The 16,447-nt window shown below is 58.8% G+C and overlaps 1 protein-coding gene across 2 annotated transcripts in view; it reads left to right on the forward strand.

Moving 5' to 3' along the window:
- Window positions 1-2,182, forward strand: part of ASIC4 (acid sensing ion channel subunit family member 4) — a 53,539-nt gene extending 51,357 nt beyond the window's left edge. For both annotated transcript variants that reach the window (XM_050969673.1, XM_050969672.1), the window contains exon 11: window positions 1,555-2,182. In XM_050969673.1, the coding sequence (XP_050825630.1) occupies window positions 1,555-1,668 (114 nt within the window). In that variant the 3' untranslated portion in view covers window positions 1,669-2,182. The remainder of the gene's footprint in view (window positions 1-1,554) is intronic.
- Window positions 2,183-16,447: the final 14,265 nt, after the last annotated feature.

The following is a 16,447-nucleotide window of genomic DNA, read 5'->3' on the forward strand; positions in this document are numbered from 1 at the left end:
ACACTTACACCAAAGTATTATATGCAGTTGACTATGATAATCTATCGCTCTATGATTGGCCAAAATTTACTATCATTATCATCCATAATTAGCAGGCTACATGTATCTGCCCCTCTTGTAACCCCTTATTGTTCATCTACTCGCCCCCCACCCCTTGCGTTAGTTTGCAAAGCAAGCAGTTAGTTATCTATAGGATGCAGACGCAGAAAGTTCCATTGTCTGCGGGTTTAGAGTTTGGCTACATTTCCTCTCGAAGGAACTTCCTGAGTTAAGACTATCCATAGCTGACGCTGCATTTTTCCCTTCTTTCTCCCATGTGTATGTGACAAATTTGCCCCCCTGGTTGTTTAATAGAATAATTCTTATTTCACTCAGCACCCGCCGGATTTACTTTAATTTCCTCCTAGTGCAAAAATCGAACTGGTTAAAACTCCTTGGAAATGCTCATAGCTAGTGTCTGTGCGACCAGCAGCACGGCCCGGGGACCCCTCCCAGGCCTCAGGGAACCAGCCCGGGGCTGGCTGCCTGCCCAGGGGCCTGGTGCTGTCCTGGCAGGGGCTGGGTTCTGTAGGCAGCAGCAGACTCGTCCGGCGCCCCCCAGCCTGAGCTCCTGGATGGGAGGCTCTGGGGCCGGCTGCGCTGTTGCTCTGGGGTCAGTTGGGGGAGCTCTGTGCACAGCAGTGGAGTGATGCCAGGGTCCCATGGCGTGGGGCAGTCCAGAACCCAGCCCTAGTGAGTGGCATGTGTCCAGGCTGGTGCTATCCCGGCAGGATGCTCGTGGCCGCCCCGTCACAGCACGAGCACGGTGGCCAGGCTGCGCTGCCCCCTACTGGGCAGGTAGGGCTGGTGTCTGGCAGGTGCCTCTGTCATGTCTGGATCATGATCCCACTGCTATTGCTCTGGGACAGGAGTTACAGCGTCACTGGTTCCTCCGTGCGAGGGGAGATGGAGGGAGCTGGGCGCCAGGGCGAGGGGTCCAGGCCCTGGGTGCTATTGGCCAATACAAACAGCTCCAGCTGAGTCGCTCTGTACGTGGCTGGTGTTTCCAGTGCCCAGCTGCAGCCAGGGACTCTGGGGAGGTCGTTTAATCTCCAGCCCATGGAGCGAGGGGGGAGCCAGGCCCAGGCTAATGGCGAGGGGTGTTTGTCCCCTGCAGGTGATGGGGCCTGGCTGACCCTGCCCTGGGCTGTAACCACGTCCCCACACACACGTGGTCGGTGTGGTGAAGGCAGGGCCTGACACAGCCCCCTGGGGCCTGGACCGTGGCTGGCTGGCACCAGGCTCCTCGCCCCGTCCAGGGGGGTCTCAGGGATGGGCAGGGCCTCGCCAGCAGGAGGCAGAGAAACGCCTGGGGGGTGCGGGGGGGCGGCTGCGGCAGGGGAAACGTACAGCCCAGCAGAGCTGGGCCATGGGCCTTGCAGGTGGGGAAGGGGTCTCGCCAGGGGGGGACCAGGCCTGGCTCCCTGGGAGACGGGGTGGGGGGGGAGCACCAGGCCTGGCTCCCTGGGGGGCGAGGGGGCCTGGCTGCCACAGTGACTTTATCTTCCCCTGCAGAGCCCCTGCGGGATGCTGGGCCGACGCGCCGAGGGCACCTACAGCACCAGCATCCTGCCCAACCACCGCCACCGCTATGCCCACCAGGGCGTCTTCGAGGACTTCGCCTGCTAGGCCAGGCTCCGCATGGAGAGCGGCGCCAGCGCCTGGCACGGGGGGCACCAGGCCCCTCCTCTCCCCAGCCACCCCCGCAGCCCATCAGCCACGCCCTGCCCCAGGACCGGCCCAGCCTGGCAGCCCCACGCCCAGCCAGCGCCGGGGTCGGCCCAGCACAAAGCACACGGCGCAGAGCAGAGCCTCGCAGCCCTGCCCCTGGGAGCAGCCAGCCTGGACAGACGCGGCACCGGCCGGAAAACAGCCCGGCCCGAGGATCGGACCCAGCGTGGGGACTGGGGGAGGGCAGGGACCCAGTGTGAATGCTGCATTCGGCTGTGGAGGTGAACCCTCCCTCCAGTGTGGGTGAACCCCCCCCACACACACACCTGGTGGGGCTGCAGCCCAGTCGCTCCCACCCAGTGGGGAAGGGGCCTCGCCCAGAACAGACTCACGCCGCCCTAGAGCCTCATCCCCAGCAAGCGCCCCCTGCCCCAGCTGCAGCAGCCAACTGCATAAGCCCCCCTGCACCTCCTGCCCCCACACATGCACCGTCCTGCATCCCCCCCAGAGCTCCCCACTCCCCACCCTAGTGCAGCCCCGCCCCCAGTGCGCTCCCCCCACAGAGCTACCCACAGAGCTCCCCACCCCAGTGCAGCCCCGCCCCAGTGCGCCCCCCACAGAGATCCCCACCTCCACCCCAGTGCACTCCCCCTAGAGCTCCCCACCCCAATGCAACCCCGCCCCAGTGCACACCCCCCACAGAGCTCCCCACGCCCCCATCCCAGTGCAGCCCCGCCCATGCACAGACCTTACTTCTGCCACCCCCAGTGCAGCCCTGCCCCCTGTCTCGATTCCTTGCTGCGCCCCACAGCCCCCACCATCCCTGGGTGCTGAGCACCCCACACTGTGTGTTTGTGCCCCGAGCCCACCCCTCCCCTCGCAGCGACCGCCCAGGCTGCAGGGCCTGAGCTAAGGTCTCCACACTGCCAGCCGCTGCCTGTGCCACCCAACAAACCCCCCACCCCAGGAAGCTCCCACTGCCTGCGCCGGCCGGGCGGGGCCCTGGGGTGCTGCTGGAGGGCACAGCCCCTCGGGGGCACCAGGTGTGCGGGGGCAGCACCCAGCCACGAGGGGTCACCATGGCAGCAGGGTCCTGGCCTGGCGGGGACACAGCACCTTGTGCTGTAGTTGCAGCCTCTGCTCCCGGGGTAACGGGCTGGCAACAGGACGTGGCTGAGGGGTGGGGGATGTCCCTGTGTGAGCATTGGGCAAGGGAGAGATGCCCCCTCCCTACCCCTGCAGGGGCTTTTAGCCCTCCGGCCCCTTCGCGTTCAGCCCCAGGCCCAGCCTGTGTTCCCTTCCCCATCCCCAGCTGCACAGAGTGGGGCAGTGAAGGGGGAAGGGCCCCCCAGAGCAGACTCCTGGCCCCCCCCCCGTGAGCGTAGGGCTCAGAGCAGCCCACAGGCTGGGCACAGACTGAGCTCCTGGGAGTGTCCCGACCCCTCAGACAACGTCCTGGCATCTGCACAGCCATGTGCACTCCAGGGGGCTGGACAAACAGACGTGAGGCCACGTGCACCCCGGGGGGGCTGGACAGACAGACGCGCATGGCCCCACGCTCCCGGAGGGGCTGGATAGACAGACACGGGGTGACAGGCACCCCGGGATGCGCACACAGTGCTGGGCACCCGTCTGTGCGAGGGCCGCGCTGACAGACCTGCATAAGGCCTGGATTTGTGAGCCCACGGTGCCATGAACCCGCGCACGGCACAGTGCTGGGGCTCGGGGAATGTGCCCTTGGGCGCTTGGGAATGGCCTCATAGGAGCGCCCACGGGGGTGTCTGTGTGCACACTCAGACACAGCCACACGCCTCTGTGGACACCCGGCCAGCCCACGCCCCAGGGCCCCGCAGCCACAGGCTGCCCATGCTGTGTGCCTGGCTGCACCCAGCACTCGCATGTTTGGCTGTGTCTGAGCTGAGCTGGGCACAGGCCTGGCAAGGTGGGGTCTGGGTGCAGGGGGACGGACCCCCCCATGGGAACAAGCTGGCAAGCAGGGCAGGAGGCTGAGCATGCCCCCTCTACAGCCCTGGTGTGTGGATGGCCACATGTCCCCTGCCACACGCACAGCCACACGGTCCCTGGGGGCTGGACAGACAGACGCATGTCGCCATGCGGTCTGAGGGGGATGCATAGACAGACGCATGTGGCCCCTGGGGATGGACAGACACACGGCCATGCTGTCCCTGGGGGAGATGGACAGACGCATGTCGCCATGCGGTCTGAGGGGGATGCATAGACAGACGCACGCATGGTCCCTGGAGGGGATGGACAGACACACACGGCCATGCTGTGATTGGGGGGATGGACAGCCAGACGCACACGACCTGGAACCGCGAGGGGCGATGTCCCGGGGGAGGGTCGCAGTCACCCCATTGTTCTGTTGAATGTCAGAGACGTGAGTCCCCATTTTATAAATATACAAACTGCTCCGTAATAAAGAGGCACAAGTAGACCCCGAGCTGGGCGCGCCGCGTGGTGTCCTGCCGCGGAGCTGGGCGGCCGCGAGGGCAGTGCCCCGATGGCACTGAGCAGTGGTGTAGCCAGGTTCAAACATCAGGAGAAGCGAACACATAAAAAAAGGCGCCACCTGACATATCAAATTACACCTCTACCTCCATATAACGTGACCCGATATAACAGGAATTCGGATACAACGGGGGAAAGCAGTGCTCCGGGGCGCTGCGCACACACCTGCTGGGACGGCTCTGCAATCTGTGGCCCCTGGAAGCAGGCAGCGCACAGGAGCAGGGGGCGGGGTGAGCACAGTCCCCCTCATGAGAGACAATCGGCAGAGGTGGGCAGGGTCTGTTGGGGGTTTGCATGGGGGAGAGGGGGTGGGGGGCTGCACTGGGAGACTCTCCAATGCACCACCTGGCCACGCTGGCTCTGTGCATCATGAGGCAGCAAGAGAGAGAGGCCGAGGAGACGGTGCCCTTCCCCTCCCAGCTGGGTCTGCCAGTCCCTGATCTCACAGAGTCTCAGCGCTGCAGGCCCCCAGCCCCCAGGTACTGGGCTGCAGTGCAGGCTAGAGGGGCTGATACAGAGAAGTCAGGACCAGTCAGAGCACTTCCCATGTCATCATGAAAACTCACTCCTGGAAAGGTGAGTGAGGTCATATGGGGGCGGGGGGTAATCTATATCAAGGTGGGTGAGGTAATATGGGGGCGGGGGGTAATCTATATTAAGGTGGGTGAGGTTATAAGGGGGGAGGGGTGTAATCTATATCAAGGTGGGTGAGGTAATATGGGGGCGGGGGGTAATCTATAACAAGCTGGGTGAGGTAATATGGGGGCCGGGGGTAATATATATCAAGGTGGGTGAGGTAATATGGGGGGCCGGGGGTAATCTATATCAAGGTGGGTGAGGTAATATGGGGGCGGGGGGTAATATATATCAAGGTGGCTGAGGTAGTATGGGGGCGGAGGTAATCAATATCAAGGTGGGTGAGGTAATATGGGGGGCGGGGGGTAATCTATATCAAGGTGGCTGAGGTAATATGGGGGCGGGGGTAATCTATTTCAAGGTGGGTGAGGTAATATGGGGGGCGGGGGGTAATCTATATCAAGGTGGCTGAGGTAGTATGGGGGCGGGGGTGTCACGGAGTCCCCGGGCGATGCTCTGGAGCTGCTCCCCACCAAGCCAGGCAGGACTCTGGGGAGCCTCCTCTCCCTTGGAGCAGACTGTCTGCAGGGCAGGAAGCTCACACGTCTTCACCTCCTGGGTCTCTCCTTGGAGCATTCAGCATCCTCTGCCCCTCCGTGCGCTTCCCACAGCGAGTCCACCCCAGCGGGGTCCTGGGGAAGCCACCGGGTTCTGCACCCCCACTTTGCAGTCAGACGTGACTCTTAGCCAGCCAGGAAAACAGAGGTTTATTTGATGACAGGAACAGGGTCTAACACAGAGCTTGTAGACACAGCGAGCTGGACCCCTCGGCTGGGTCCATTCTGGGGGGCAGTGAGCCAGACCCCCAGGTCTGCCCTCCACCCTTGACCCCAGCCAGCTCCAGACTAACCACCCCTCCCAACCCCTCCTCTCTGCTCAGCCCCTTTCCCGGGCCAGGAGGTCACCTGATCCCTTTGTCTCCAACACCTTCAGCTGGCACCTTTGCAGAGGAGGGGCCCAGGCCATCAGTTGCTAGGAGACAGAGTGCCAGGCATTTAGGTGCACTGGCCCTTTGCTCTGCCAGATACTTAAGAACTGCCATGGGGACACTGAGGCACCAACACAGTATTCAGAGAAAACATTAAGAACTTTCCCAGTTCGTCACATCTCTCCCCCCTTCGAGACCAAACTGAGCGAGGTCACTCCAGCCAGTGACCTGGGGAAGTTCGAACCCACCAAGGTTCCCATGGATGCCCCAGCATCTCTCCCATTCCTTGGTGTGAGTTACACCAGGACAGTCCAGTCTCACGCCCTCCCTTAGGTCGTGTGTGCTTGATGGCACTTGCAGGCCGCAGGTGGGAAGGTTTATGCAGCCCACACCCTTTGCCACCCCAATACCCCTGGGGTTCAAGCTGGGATTGGGTCTTTCCCCAGCCCTCCGGTCTGTGATTCGGGCTCTTTTGGTTAAGAGCCCCCATCTTGGCCTTTGCCAGCTCTGGGCTTGGGCAGCCGCTTCCCACTTTGTGGCCCAGACACAACACCTCTGCCGTCCCCCCTTGCACTTTCCACGTCAGTCCCACCTTCTTGAGGCAGCCCAGCCCCCTCTTCACCTGGGACACCTGTTCCTCCCAAGTCTGGCTAAAGGTGCACATGTTATCAGTGTCTGCCAGGGCCAAGTTCTCCATCACCCTCTGCTTGTCTAGAATCTCCCCAGGCCTAGGCATGGGGTCGGCACCAGACACTGTGATGGCTTTAAGCTTTTCATAGCCCCCATAAAACCAGATCATCCTGTCTCCCTTGGGGATCAGCCCCACGGGTGAGGCCCATGGGCTGTAAAACGGCTGGATCCCATCTAAAGCCAGCAGGCCCTTGATCTCTCTCGCCAGGTTCTGGGCTGCTTTCCCAGTGACTCTGAATGGGGAACACCTGATGGGGAGATTGGCTCCCACCTCAGGGAAGAGATCCCCCAAGGGGGTCTTCCCCCTTCTCCATCCAATCCCTCCCCTTCAGGTCCAGGGGTCCCCTCACTCTCCTCCCATCCAGCAGCTCAAATGGGAAGAACCCTGTGGATTCCTGGGGCACCACCAGCTGCCTCCCGATTCCCCCCAGTTCTACTTCCCCTTGGGGAGCCCATTCCCGGTACAGGAATCCCTTCTCCGGCAGGACTGTGTCCCTGCAGCCTTCCCCAAGGGGGTTTGCAGCGCTGTGGCCAGCAAGTTCCCTCAGCTTCTCCAAGGAGGGATCCCTCTGCAACTCGGTCTGGGATTCAGCAGCTGGGGCAGGGAGTGGGACCTGCTCCCTCTTGCTGGCTGGGCCTGGGGTCACAGCCCCCCTGAGCCCTGTCCCTGGTAGCTCCCTCCCTGCTGTGTAATCACTTCCCAGCAGCACGTCTGGACCAGGCAAACCTGTTTGGCAGCTGACCTGCCCTGCCTGGGTGCCCCCCCACTCAGCTGGGGTCTCAGCTCTCCTTGTGCTCAGCGCTGCCCTTGCTGTCCCAGTGGGGGCAGGCAGCGAGCTCTCTGCTCTGGTCACAGCATCAGAGCCAGCGTGAGCCCCCTCTCCGGTGTGCAGGGGGGCGGGGAGCATCTCTCCCTCCCACTCAGCCCCAGGGGGCTGGTTACAGGTAGGCAGGTATCCTGAGCCCAGCAGCCCCTCCCATCTGCCAGCCAGGTTATTTGCATTTTCACTGACCATTTCCATCCTAGCCAATTGGTTCCCTGGATTTGAATTCAAACCCTCGGTCGTTACAGGAGCGGGGCCTGGATCCTGTCCCATGGGGAGACAGTCACCCCCCAACAAGGCCTCCCAGCCGATATCCTGGAGACCCCCAACTACCAGCCAGCCCGACCCCTTCTGGGTCTGTACAGGGATCTGGGCCATAGGCAGGGCGAGGGGCTTCACCCCAGGGAACTTCACCCAGGTCCCACAGTCCCTCAGCATCTGGGGCTGCACCACCACAGTTCTCTCTGTCCCAGGGTCTCGCCCCCGCAGGCGTGTTTCCCCACTGACCCCTGTGCAGCCCCCTATGTCTCTCTGCTCCACCATCACCAGTCCACGCTGCTGCTGCTTCTCCTGCAGCTTTTCCTTGGGATCTTGCTCTCTCTCACGGTCCTCTCGCTCTCTCGGGCTCTGCTCCCATCCCATCCGTCTCCAATCTCCTGATGGGGAACCCAATCGTGAAGACCCTCGTCTGATTGGGGACCAGACTCCCGGGGATGCCTGGCTGATGCTCCAGCTGCTCTCAGATCCTCTTGTAGCCCCATCTGGGCCAGGAATCTGCTCCTCAGAGCGGTGCTTCTCCTCCAACTGCACGATTAACTGTGCCTCGGTGAATGTCCCCATGCGTAACCCTCTCTTTGTGCACAGGATCACAATGTCCTTCTCAAGGAGATGGTGATAGGCCATCACTTCACCGATCCCAAGTGGCTCTGGACTCACAGGCCTGTGTGCTCTTGGCTCCCCCATGGTTTCCAGGAAGAACCCCGGGTGTGCCAGCCCTTCTCGTGATCACCACCTCTTTGCCAAGGTCGAGCTGCAGACTCCTCCGCCCCTGGGACTGCTCCTGCAATCCCCCGGGGAACCCTGCTACTGCAAAAATCCTTCTCTCTCCCAGGGTCAAGCGGCAAGCTCCTCCACCCCTGAGACTGCTCGCTGCAGTCCTCAGGGGGACCCTGTTACTCCAACAGTCCTTCTCGCTGGTCACACACTCCCAGAGGTTAACTGCCCCCTGAAACCGTCCCTCTCTGAGCCTTCAGCACGCTTGGTTCTCATTATCCCCTCTTTGTTTTACTGCTCCCCAGTCACTTACTGCAAGCAGCGCCATTCACGGGGTGCAGTACATCCCACCTCTGCCACCAGTTGTCACGGAGTCACCGGGCGATGCTCTGGAACTGCTCCCCACCAAGCCAGTCAGGACTTTGGGGAACCTCCTCTCCCTTGGAGCAGACTTGTTCAGGGCAAGAAGCTCACACGGCTTCACCTCCTGGGTCTCTCCTTGGAGCATTCAGCATCCTCTGCCCCTCCGTGCGCTTCCCACAGCGAGTCCACCCCAGCGGGGTCCTGGGGAAGCCACCGGGTTCTGCACCCCCACTTTGCAGTCAGACGTGACTCTTAGCCAGCCAGTAAAACAGAGGTTTATTCGATGACAGGAACAGGGTCTAAAACAGAGCTTGTAGGTACAGCGAACCGGACCCCTCAGCTGGGTCCATTCTGGGGGGCAGTGAGCCAGACCCCCAGGTCTGCCCTCCACCCTTGACCCCAGCCAGCTCCAGACTAACCACCCCTCCCAGCCTCTCCTCTCTGCTCAGCCCCTTTCCCACCTGATCCCTTTGTCTCCAACACCTTCAGCTGGCACCTTTGCAGAGGAGGGGCCCAGGCCATCAGTTGCTAGGAGACAGAGTGTCAGGCATTTAGGTGCACTGGCCCTTTGCTCTGCCAGATACTTAAGAACTGCCATGGGGACACTGAGGCACCAACACAGTATTCAGAGCAAACATTAAGAACATTCCCAGTTCGTCACAGGGGGTAATCTATATCAAGGTGGGTGAGGTAATATATTTATTGGACCAGCTTCTGTTGGTGAGAGAGAGACACAAGCTTTGGAGCTTTCACAGAACTCTTCTTCAGGAAGAGGAAAGAACCCCATGAAAGCTCCAAAGCTTCTGTCTCTCTCTGTTTCTCACCAACAAAAGTTGCTCCAATAAAAGACATTACCTCACCCACTTTGTGGCTCTAATTTTCTGGGAACAACAGGGCAACACCAACCCAGCACACAAAAATGCAGGATTCACATGAACAGCACAGAGTGACCATCACACCAGGACACTATTTTCACAATTCATTTTAGCATAATGTCATCATCACACCAAGGAAGTAGCACTATCGGCACAATGAGATAAATACAGCCACATGTGCATGTCAAAAATTCACAGTCCCAGCGCACTGGGATCCACACAGCAGGATAGTAATGTCAGTCTCTGAGTCCATCCCCACTAAACTAAGTCCAAAGTTTCAGCTAAACACAAGGGCACCTGCAAAGAGCTGTAGTAACAGCAGGATCTACACTGGCACAGTAGGAGGAGTTGCATGTCAGGGAACTAATTGCCAATCCCAGTGCAAAGCAATATGGGATCCAAGCACCAAGTCCTTAGAACCAGAATTTGTACTCACAGGAGAGTGGGATGAAATTAGAGAAGTTACAGAAGGCAACTCCCAAGAAACAAGTGTCACGGAGTCCCCGGGTGATGCTCTGGAACTGCTCCCCACAAAGCCAGGCAGGACTTTGGGGAGCCTCCTCTCCCTTGGAGCAGACTTGTTCAGGGCAAGAAGCTCACACGGCTTCACCTCCTGGGTCTCTCCTTGGAGCATTCAGCATCCTCTGCCTCTCCGTGCGCTTCCCACAGCGAGCCCGCCCCAGCGGGGTCCTGGGGAAGCCAACGGGTTCTGCACCCCCATTTTGCAGTCAGACGTGACTCTCAGCCAGCCAGTAACGCAGAGGTTTATTCGATGACAGGAACAGGGTCTAAAACAGAGCTTGTAGATACAGAGAACCGGACCCCTCGGCTGGGTCCATTCTGGGGGGCAGTTAGCCAGACCCCCACGTCTGCCCTCAGCCAGCTCCAGACTAACAACCCCTTCCAGCCCCTCCTCTCTGCTCAGCCCCTTTCCCGGGCCAGGAGGTCACCTGATCCCTTTGTCTCCAACACCTTCAGCTGGCACCTTTGCAGGGGAGGGGCCCAGGCCATCAGTTGCTAGGAGACAGAGGGTCAGGCATTTAGGGGCACTGGCCCTTTGCTCTGCCAGATACTTAAGAACTGCCATGGGGACACTGAGGCACCAACACAGTATTCAGAGAAAACATTAAGAACATTCCCAGTTCGTCACATCTCTCCCCCCTTCGAGACCGAACTGAGCGAGGTCACTCCAGCCAGTGACCTGGGGAAGTTCGAACCCACCAAGGTTCCCATGGATGCCCCAGCATCGCTCCCATTCCTTGGTGTGAGTTACACCAGGACAGTCCAGTCTCAGGCCCTCCCTTAGGTCGGGTGTGCTTGATGGCACTTGCAGGCCGCATGTGGGAAGGTTTATGTGGCTTGAACCCTTTTGCCACCCCAATACCCCTGGGGTTCAAACTGGGATGGGGTCTTCTCCCAGCACCCTGGTCTGCGATTCGGGCTCTCTTGGTTAAGAGCCCCCATCTTGGCCTTGGCCAGCTCTGGGCTTGGGCAGCCGCTTCCCACCTTGTGGCCTAGACACAACACCTCTGCCGTCCCCCCTTGCACTTTCCAGCTTTTACCGTCAGTCCCACCTCCCTGAGGCAGCCCAGCCCCCTCTTCACCTGGGACACCTGTTCCTCCCAGGTCTGGCTAAAGATGCACATGTTATCAGTGTCTGCCAGGGCCAAGTTCTCCATCGCCCTCTGCTTGTCTAGAATCTCCCCAGGCCTAGGCATGGGGTCGGCATCGGACACTGTAATAGCTTTAAGCTTCCGATAGCCCCCATAAAACCAGATCATCCTGTCTCCCTTGGGGATCAGCCCCACGGGTGAGGCCCATGGGCTGTAAAACAGCTGGATCCCACCTAAAGCCAGCATGTCTCTGACCTCTCTCTCCAGGTTCTGGGCTGCTTTCCCAGTGACTCTGAATGGGGAACACCTGACGGGGAGATTGGGTCCCACCTCAGGGAAGAGATCCCCCAAGGGGTCTTCCCCCTTCTCCTCCCAATCCTTCCTTTCCGGGTCCAGGGGTCCCCTCACTCTCCTCCCATCCGGCAGCTTGAACAGGAAGAACTCTGTGGATTCCTGGGGCACCACCAGCTGCCTCCCGATTCCCCCCGTTTCTACTTCCCCTTGGGGAGCCCATTCCCGGTACAGGAATCCCTTCTCCTGCAGGACTCTGTCCCTGCAGCCTTCCCCAAGGGGGTTTGCAGCACTGTGGCGAGCAAGTTCCCTCAGCTTCTCCAAGGAGGGATCCTTCTGCAGCTCGGTCTGGGATTCAGCGGCTGGGGCAGGGAGTGGGACCTGCTCCCTTTCGCTGGCTGGGCCTGGGGTCACAGTCCCCCTGAGCCCTGTCCCTGGTAGCTTCCTCCCTGCTGTGTAATCACTTTCCAGTAGCAGGTCTGGACCAGGCAAACCTGTTTGGCAGCCGACCTGCCCTGCCTGGGTGTCCCCCCACTCAGCTGGGGTCTCAGCTCCCCCCGTGCTCAGCCCTGCCCTTGCTGTCCCAGTGGGGGCAGGCAGCGAGCTCTCTGCTCTGGTCACAGCATCAGAGCCAGCGTGAGCCCCCTCTCCGGTGTGCAGGGGGGCGGGGAGCATCTATCCCTCCCACTCAGCCCCAGGGGGCTGGTTACAGGTAGGCAGGTATCCTGAGCCCAGCAGCCCCTCCCCTCTGCCAGCCAGGTCATTTGCATTTTCACTGACCATTTCCATCCTAGCCAATTGGTTCCCTGGATTTGAATTCAAACCCTCGGCCGTTACAGGAGCGGGGCCTGGATCCTGTCCCAAGGGGAGACAGTCACCCCCCAACAGGGCCTCCGAGCCGATATCCTGGAGAACCCCAACTACCAGCCAGCCCGACCCCTCCTGGGTCTGCACAGGGATCTGGGCCATAGGCAGGGCGAGGGGCTTCACCCCAGGGAACTTCACCCAGGTCCCACAGTCCCTCAGCATCTGGGGCTGCACCACCACAGTTCTCTCTGTCCCCACAGGCGTGTTTCCCCACTGACCCCTGGGCAGCCCCCTATGTCTCTCTGCTCCACCATCACCAGTCCACGCTGCTGCTGCTTCTCCTGCAGCTTTTCCTCAGGCTCTTGCTTTCTCTCACGGTCCTCTCGCTCTCTCGGGCTCTGCTCCCATCCCATCCGTCTCCAATCTCCTGATAGGGAACCCAATCGTGAAGACCCTCGTCTGATTGGGGACCAGACTCCCAGGGATGCCTGGCTGATGCTCCAGCTGCTCTCAGATCCTCTTGTAGCCCCATCTGGGTCAGGAATCTGCTCCTCAGAGCGGTCCTTCTCCTCCAGCTGCACGATTAACTGTGCCTTGGTGAATTTCCCAATGCGTAACCCTCTCTTTGTGCACAGGATCACAATGTCCTTCTTAAGGAGATGGTGATAGGCCATCACTTCACCGTTCCCAAGTGGCTCCGGACTCACAGGCCTGTGTGCTCTTTGTTCCCCCATGGTTTCCAGGAAGAACCCCTGGTGTGCCAGCCCTTCTCGTGATCACCACCTCTTTGCCAGGGTCGAGCTGCAGACTCCTCCGCCCCTGGGACTGCTCCTGCAATCCCCAGGGGAACCCTGCTACTGCAAAAATCCTTTTCTCTCCCAGGGTCGAGCGGCAAGCTCCTCCGCCCGAGACTGCTCGCTGCAGTCCTCAGGGGCACCCCGTTACTCCAACAGTCCTTCTCGCTGGTCACACACTCCCAGAGGTTAACCGCCCTCTGAAACCGTCCCTCTCTGAGCCTTCAGCACGCCTGGTCCTCATTATCCCTCCTTTGTTTTACTGCTCCCCAGTCACTTACTGCAAGCAGCGCCATTCACGGGGTGCAGTACGTCCCGCCGCTGCCACCAGTTGTCACGGAGTCCCCGGGCGATGCTCTGGAACTGCTCCCCACCAAGCCAGGCAGGACTTTGGGGAGCCTCCTCTCCCTTGGAGCAGACTTGTTCAGGGCAAGAAGCTCACACGGCTTCACCTCCTGGGTCTCTCCTTGGAGCATTTAGCATCCTCTGCCCCTCCGTGCGCTTCCCACAGCGAGTCCACCCGAGCGGGGTCCTGGGGAAGCCACCGGGTTCTGCACCCCCACTTTGCAGTCAGACGTGACTCTCAGCCAGCCAGTAACACAGAGGTTTATTCGATGACAGGAACAGGGTCTAAAACAGAGCTTGTAGATACAGCGAACCGGACCCCTCGGCTGGGTCCATTCTGGGGGGCAGTGAGCCAGACTCCCACATCTGCCCTCACTCCTCGACCCCAGCCAGCTCCAGACTAACCACCCCTTCCAGCCCCTCCTCCTCTGCTCAGCCCCTTTCCCGGGCCAGGAGGTCACCTGATCCCTTTGTCTCCAACACCTTCAGCTGGCACCTTTGCAGGGGAGGGGCCCAGGCCATCAGTTGCTAGGAGACAGAGTGCCAGGCATTTAGGTGCACTGGCCCTTTGCTCTGCCAGATACTTAAGAACTGCCATGGGGACACTGAGGCACCAACACAGTATTCAGAGAAAACATTAAGAACATTCCCAGTTCGTCACAACAAGGCATTGACCAAATGGCTGGGTGGATGTTAAACAACCATCACCAGCTATTGTGTGCAGCAAGTGAATGACAATTAGTAACTTAATGACCACCATCACCAGAGAATTACTCAACCCTGGGACTCAGCAATGCCTCCCCCTCCTCCCAACATGATCACAAGCCCTTCCCTTAGGAGACAAATCAGGTTTCCCCTGATAGGAGAGGGAAAATCAGGCAACTTCTCCCTGCCCCCCAACATGGTGCCTGGACTTGTGTTTGCCAGAGCACGTGGACTAAACATGATCTGAGCCAGAGGGCCAGAAGCGATACAACAGCAGCTAGTTCGTTTCGGCCTTCCCCTGGGAGAAAATTCCATCCACACCCCTGTGATGGTGCTGCCCGTGGGAGCTAGCTGAGGTCACTCAGTCAGGGTGAACTGCAAACAAAACAGGGCAGATAAACCCCAAACGCTGGTGGTTATTCCAATACTTAGATTTACCAACCAGCACAAAACAGCTTCTGTAGTACCTCACTTGTTACTTAGAAGCTTAAACAAGGCAGTTCCCTTAAAGTGCCCAGCCTCAGGCCTCCATCCAGACACACCTGTCAGATATGATGATGATTCCTGAAAATCTTATCTCATGATATAAAAGAAAAGGTTCTTCCAATCCCAAAGGATCAGCCACATACCCAGGTTCAATTATAACTTAGATCTTACCCACAATACACACTACAGCCAATTCTTATTAACTAAGCTAAAATTCATTTTAAAAGAAAAAAGAGAGAGTTGGTTAAAAGTTCAATATACATACAGACTTGAATTCAGTTCTTGAGGTTCAGATGCACAGTAGAGGTGAGTTTGTAGTTGCCAAAAGTCATTTTAGAAATAGTCCATAGGTTATAATCCAATCTCCTTATTCAGGGTGGCTCCAGTCAGTGACTGGGGATCTCAATCCTTGTGGCTTAAGGTTTCCCCCTCTTGAAACCCAAAGCAGATCTGAGATGAAGCAGGATCGTGTCCCAGGGTTCTTACACATTTCCAGCAGCCTTTTGGCCTGAGAAAACAATAGGCTTAACTCTCCTTCTCCCAAACATCCTGGCAATTAGCACAGAGTAATTTATCCCTTAAACAGTTCAGATACAGGTTACCACAACCTTCAAAGAGACACATAGACAATAATAGCAGCAAAGAATCCTGTGGCACCTTATAGACTAACAGACGTTTTGGAGCATGAGCTTTCGTGGGTGAATACCCACTTCCTCAGATGCATCTGAGGAAGTGGGTATTCACCCACGAAAGCTCATGCTCCAAAACGTCTGTTAGTCTATAAGGTGCCACAGGATTCTTTGCTGCTTTTACAGATCCAGACTAACACGGCTACCCTCTGATAATAGACAATAATACTATTTCACTCAAGTATCATCTTAAATGCTAATATTCCTTTTTTGATCTTTGAATTAAAACTATAGCAATAGACAAGACTTGTTTGCTTACATCACAAGACCTGAGCAAACATCTTCCTTTCTACCTCTAACAATGCAGACTTGCATTTCAAAGCTCTATTCATTTACATATCTTGCTAACCAGTACTTAAGGTTCACCCATGGATCAGGTCAGTGGGTGAGGTGAGTTAATTAACTCTTTCTGGCCCTGTCACCTTTCAATGAGATATTATATTATACTCATAACGTCACAACCCCCAAGGCAGATATTGTACTGCTATGAAGATTTCCCCTGATACTCTCAGTTTTCCTCTCCTACCCCCTACCCTCAGGGCCTGTTCTAGCAATTTTGCTGCCCCAAGCACGGCGGCACGCTGCAGGGGGCGGTCTGCCGCTTGCCAGTCCCGCAGCTCCGGTGGACCTCCTGCAGGCTTCCCTGCGGGGGGTCCGGTGGTCCCGCGGCTCTGGTGGACCTCCCACAGGCGTGCCTGCGGATGCTCCACCGGAGCCACGGGACCAGCAGACCCTCTGCAGGGACGCCTGCGGGAGGTCCACCGGAGCCGCCTGCCGCCCTCCTGGCAACCGGCAGAGCGCCCCCCGCAGCATGCCACCCCAAGCACGTGCTTGGCGCGCTGTGGCCTGGAGCCGGCCCTGCCTACCCCTATCCCTTTCCCACTGCCTCTTCCCTTCCACCCCTCACCCCCTAAGAGGCAGTCACCCAGATGCCAGGGACGGGAACCAAGCACACTACATGGCCACTGTCACTGAGAGGCAGGCATCTCTGCCTGGGCAGGGAGAGCAAGCAGGGACACCACACCCCACAGGAGACCAGGAGATATGCCTCCCCCCACACCAATGCCTGTCCTGGTCCAGCTGCCTGGGTGCAGGGGATGTTTTTGGAGATGCCTCTGGCTGAGCCCCCTGCCCCCCACCATGCAGACGGCCATCCCACCAGCAGCCAG

Source organism: Gopherus flavomarginatus, chromosome 10, assembly GCF_025201925.1.
Source record: "Gopherus flavomarginatus isolate rGopFla2 chromosome 10, rGopFla2.mat.asm, whole genome shotgun sequence".
Classification (NCBI taxonomy): domain Eukaryota; kingdom Metazoa; phylum Chordata; order Testudines; family Testudinidae; genus Gopherus; species Gopherus flavomarginatus.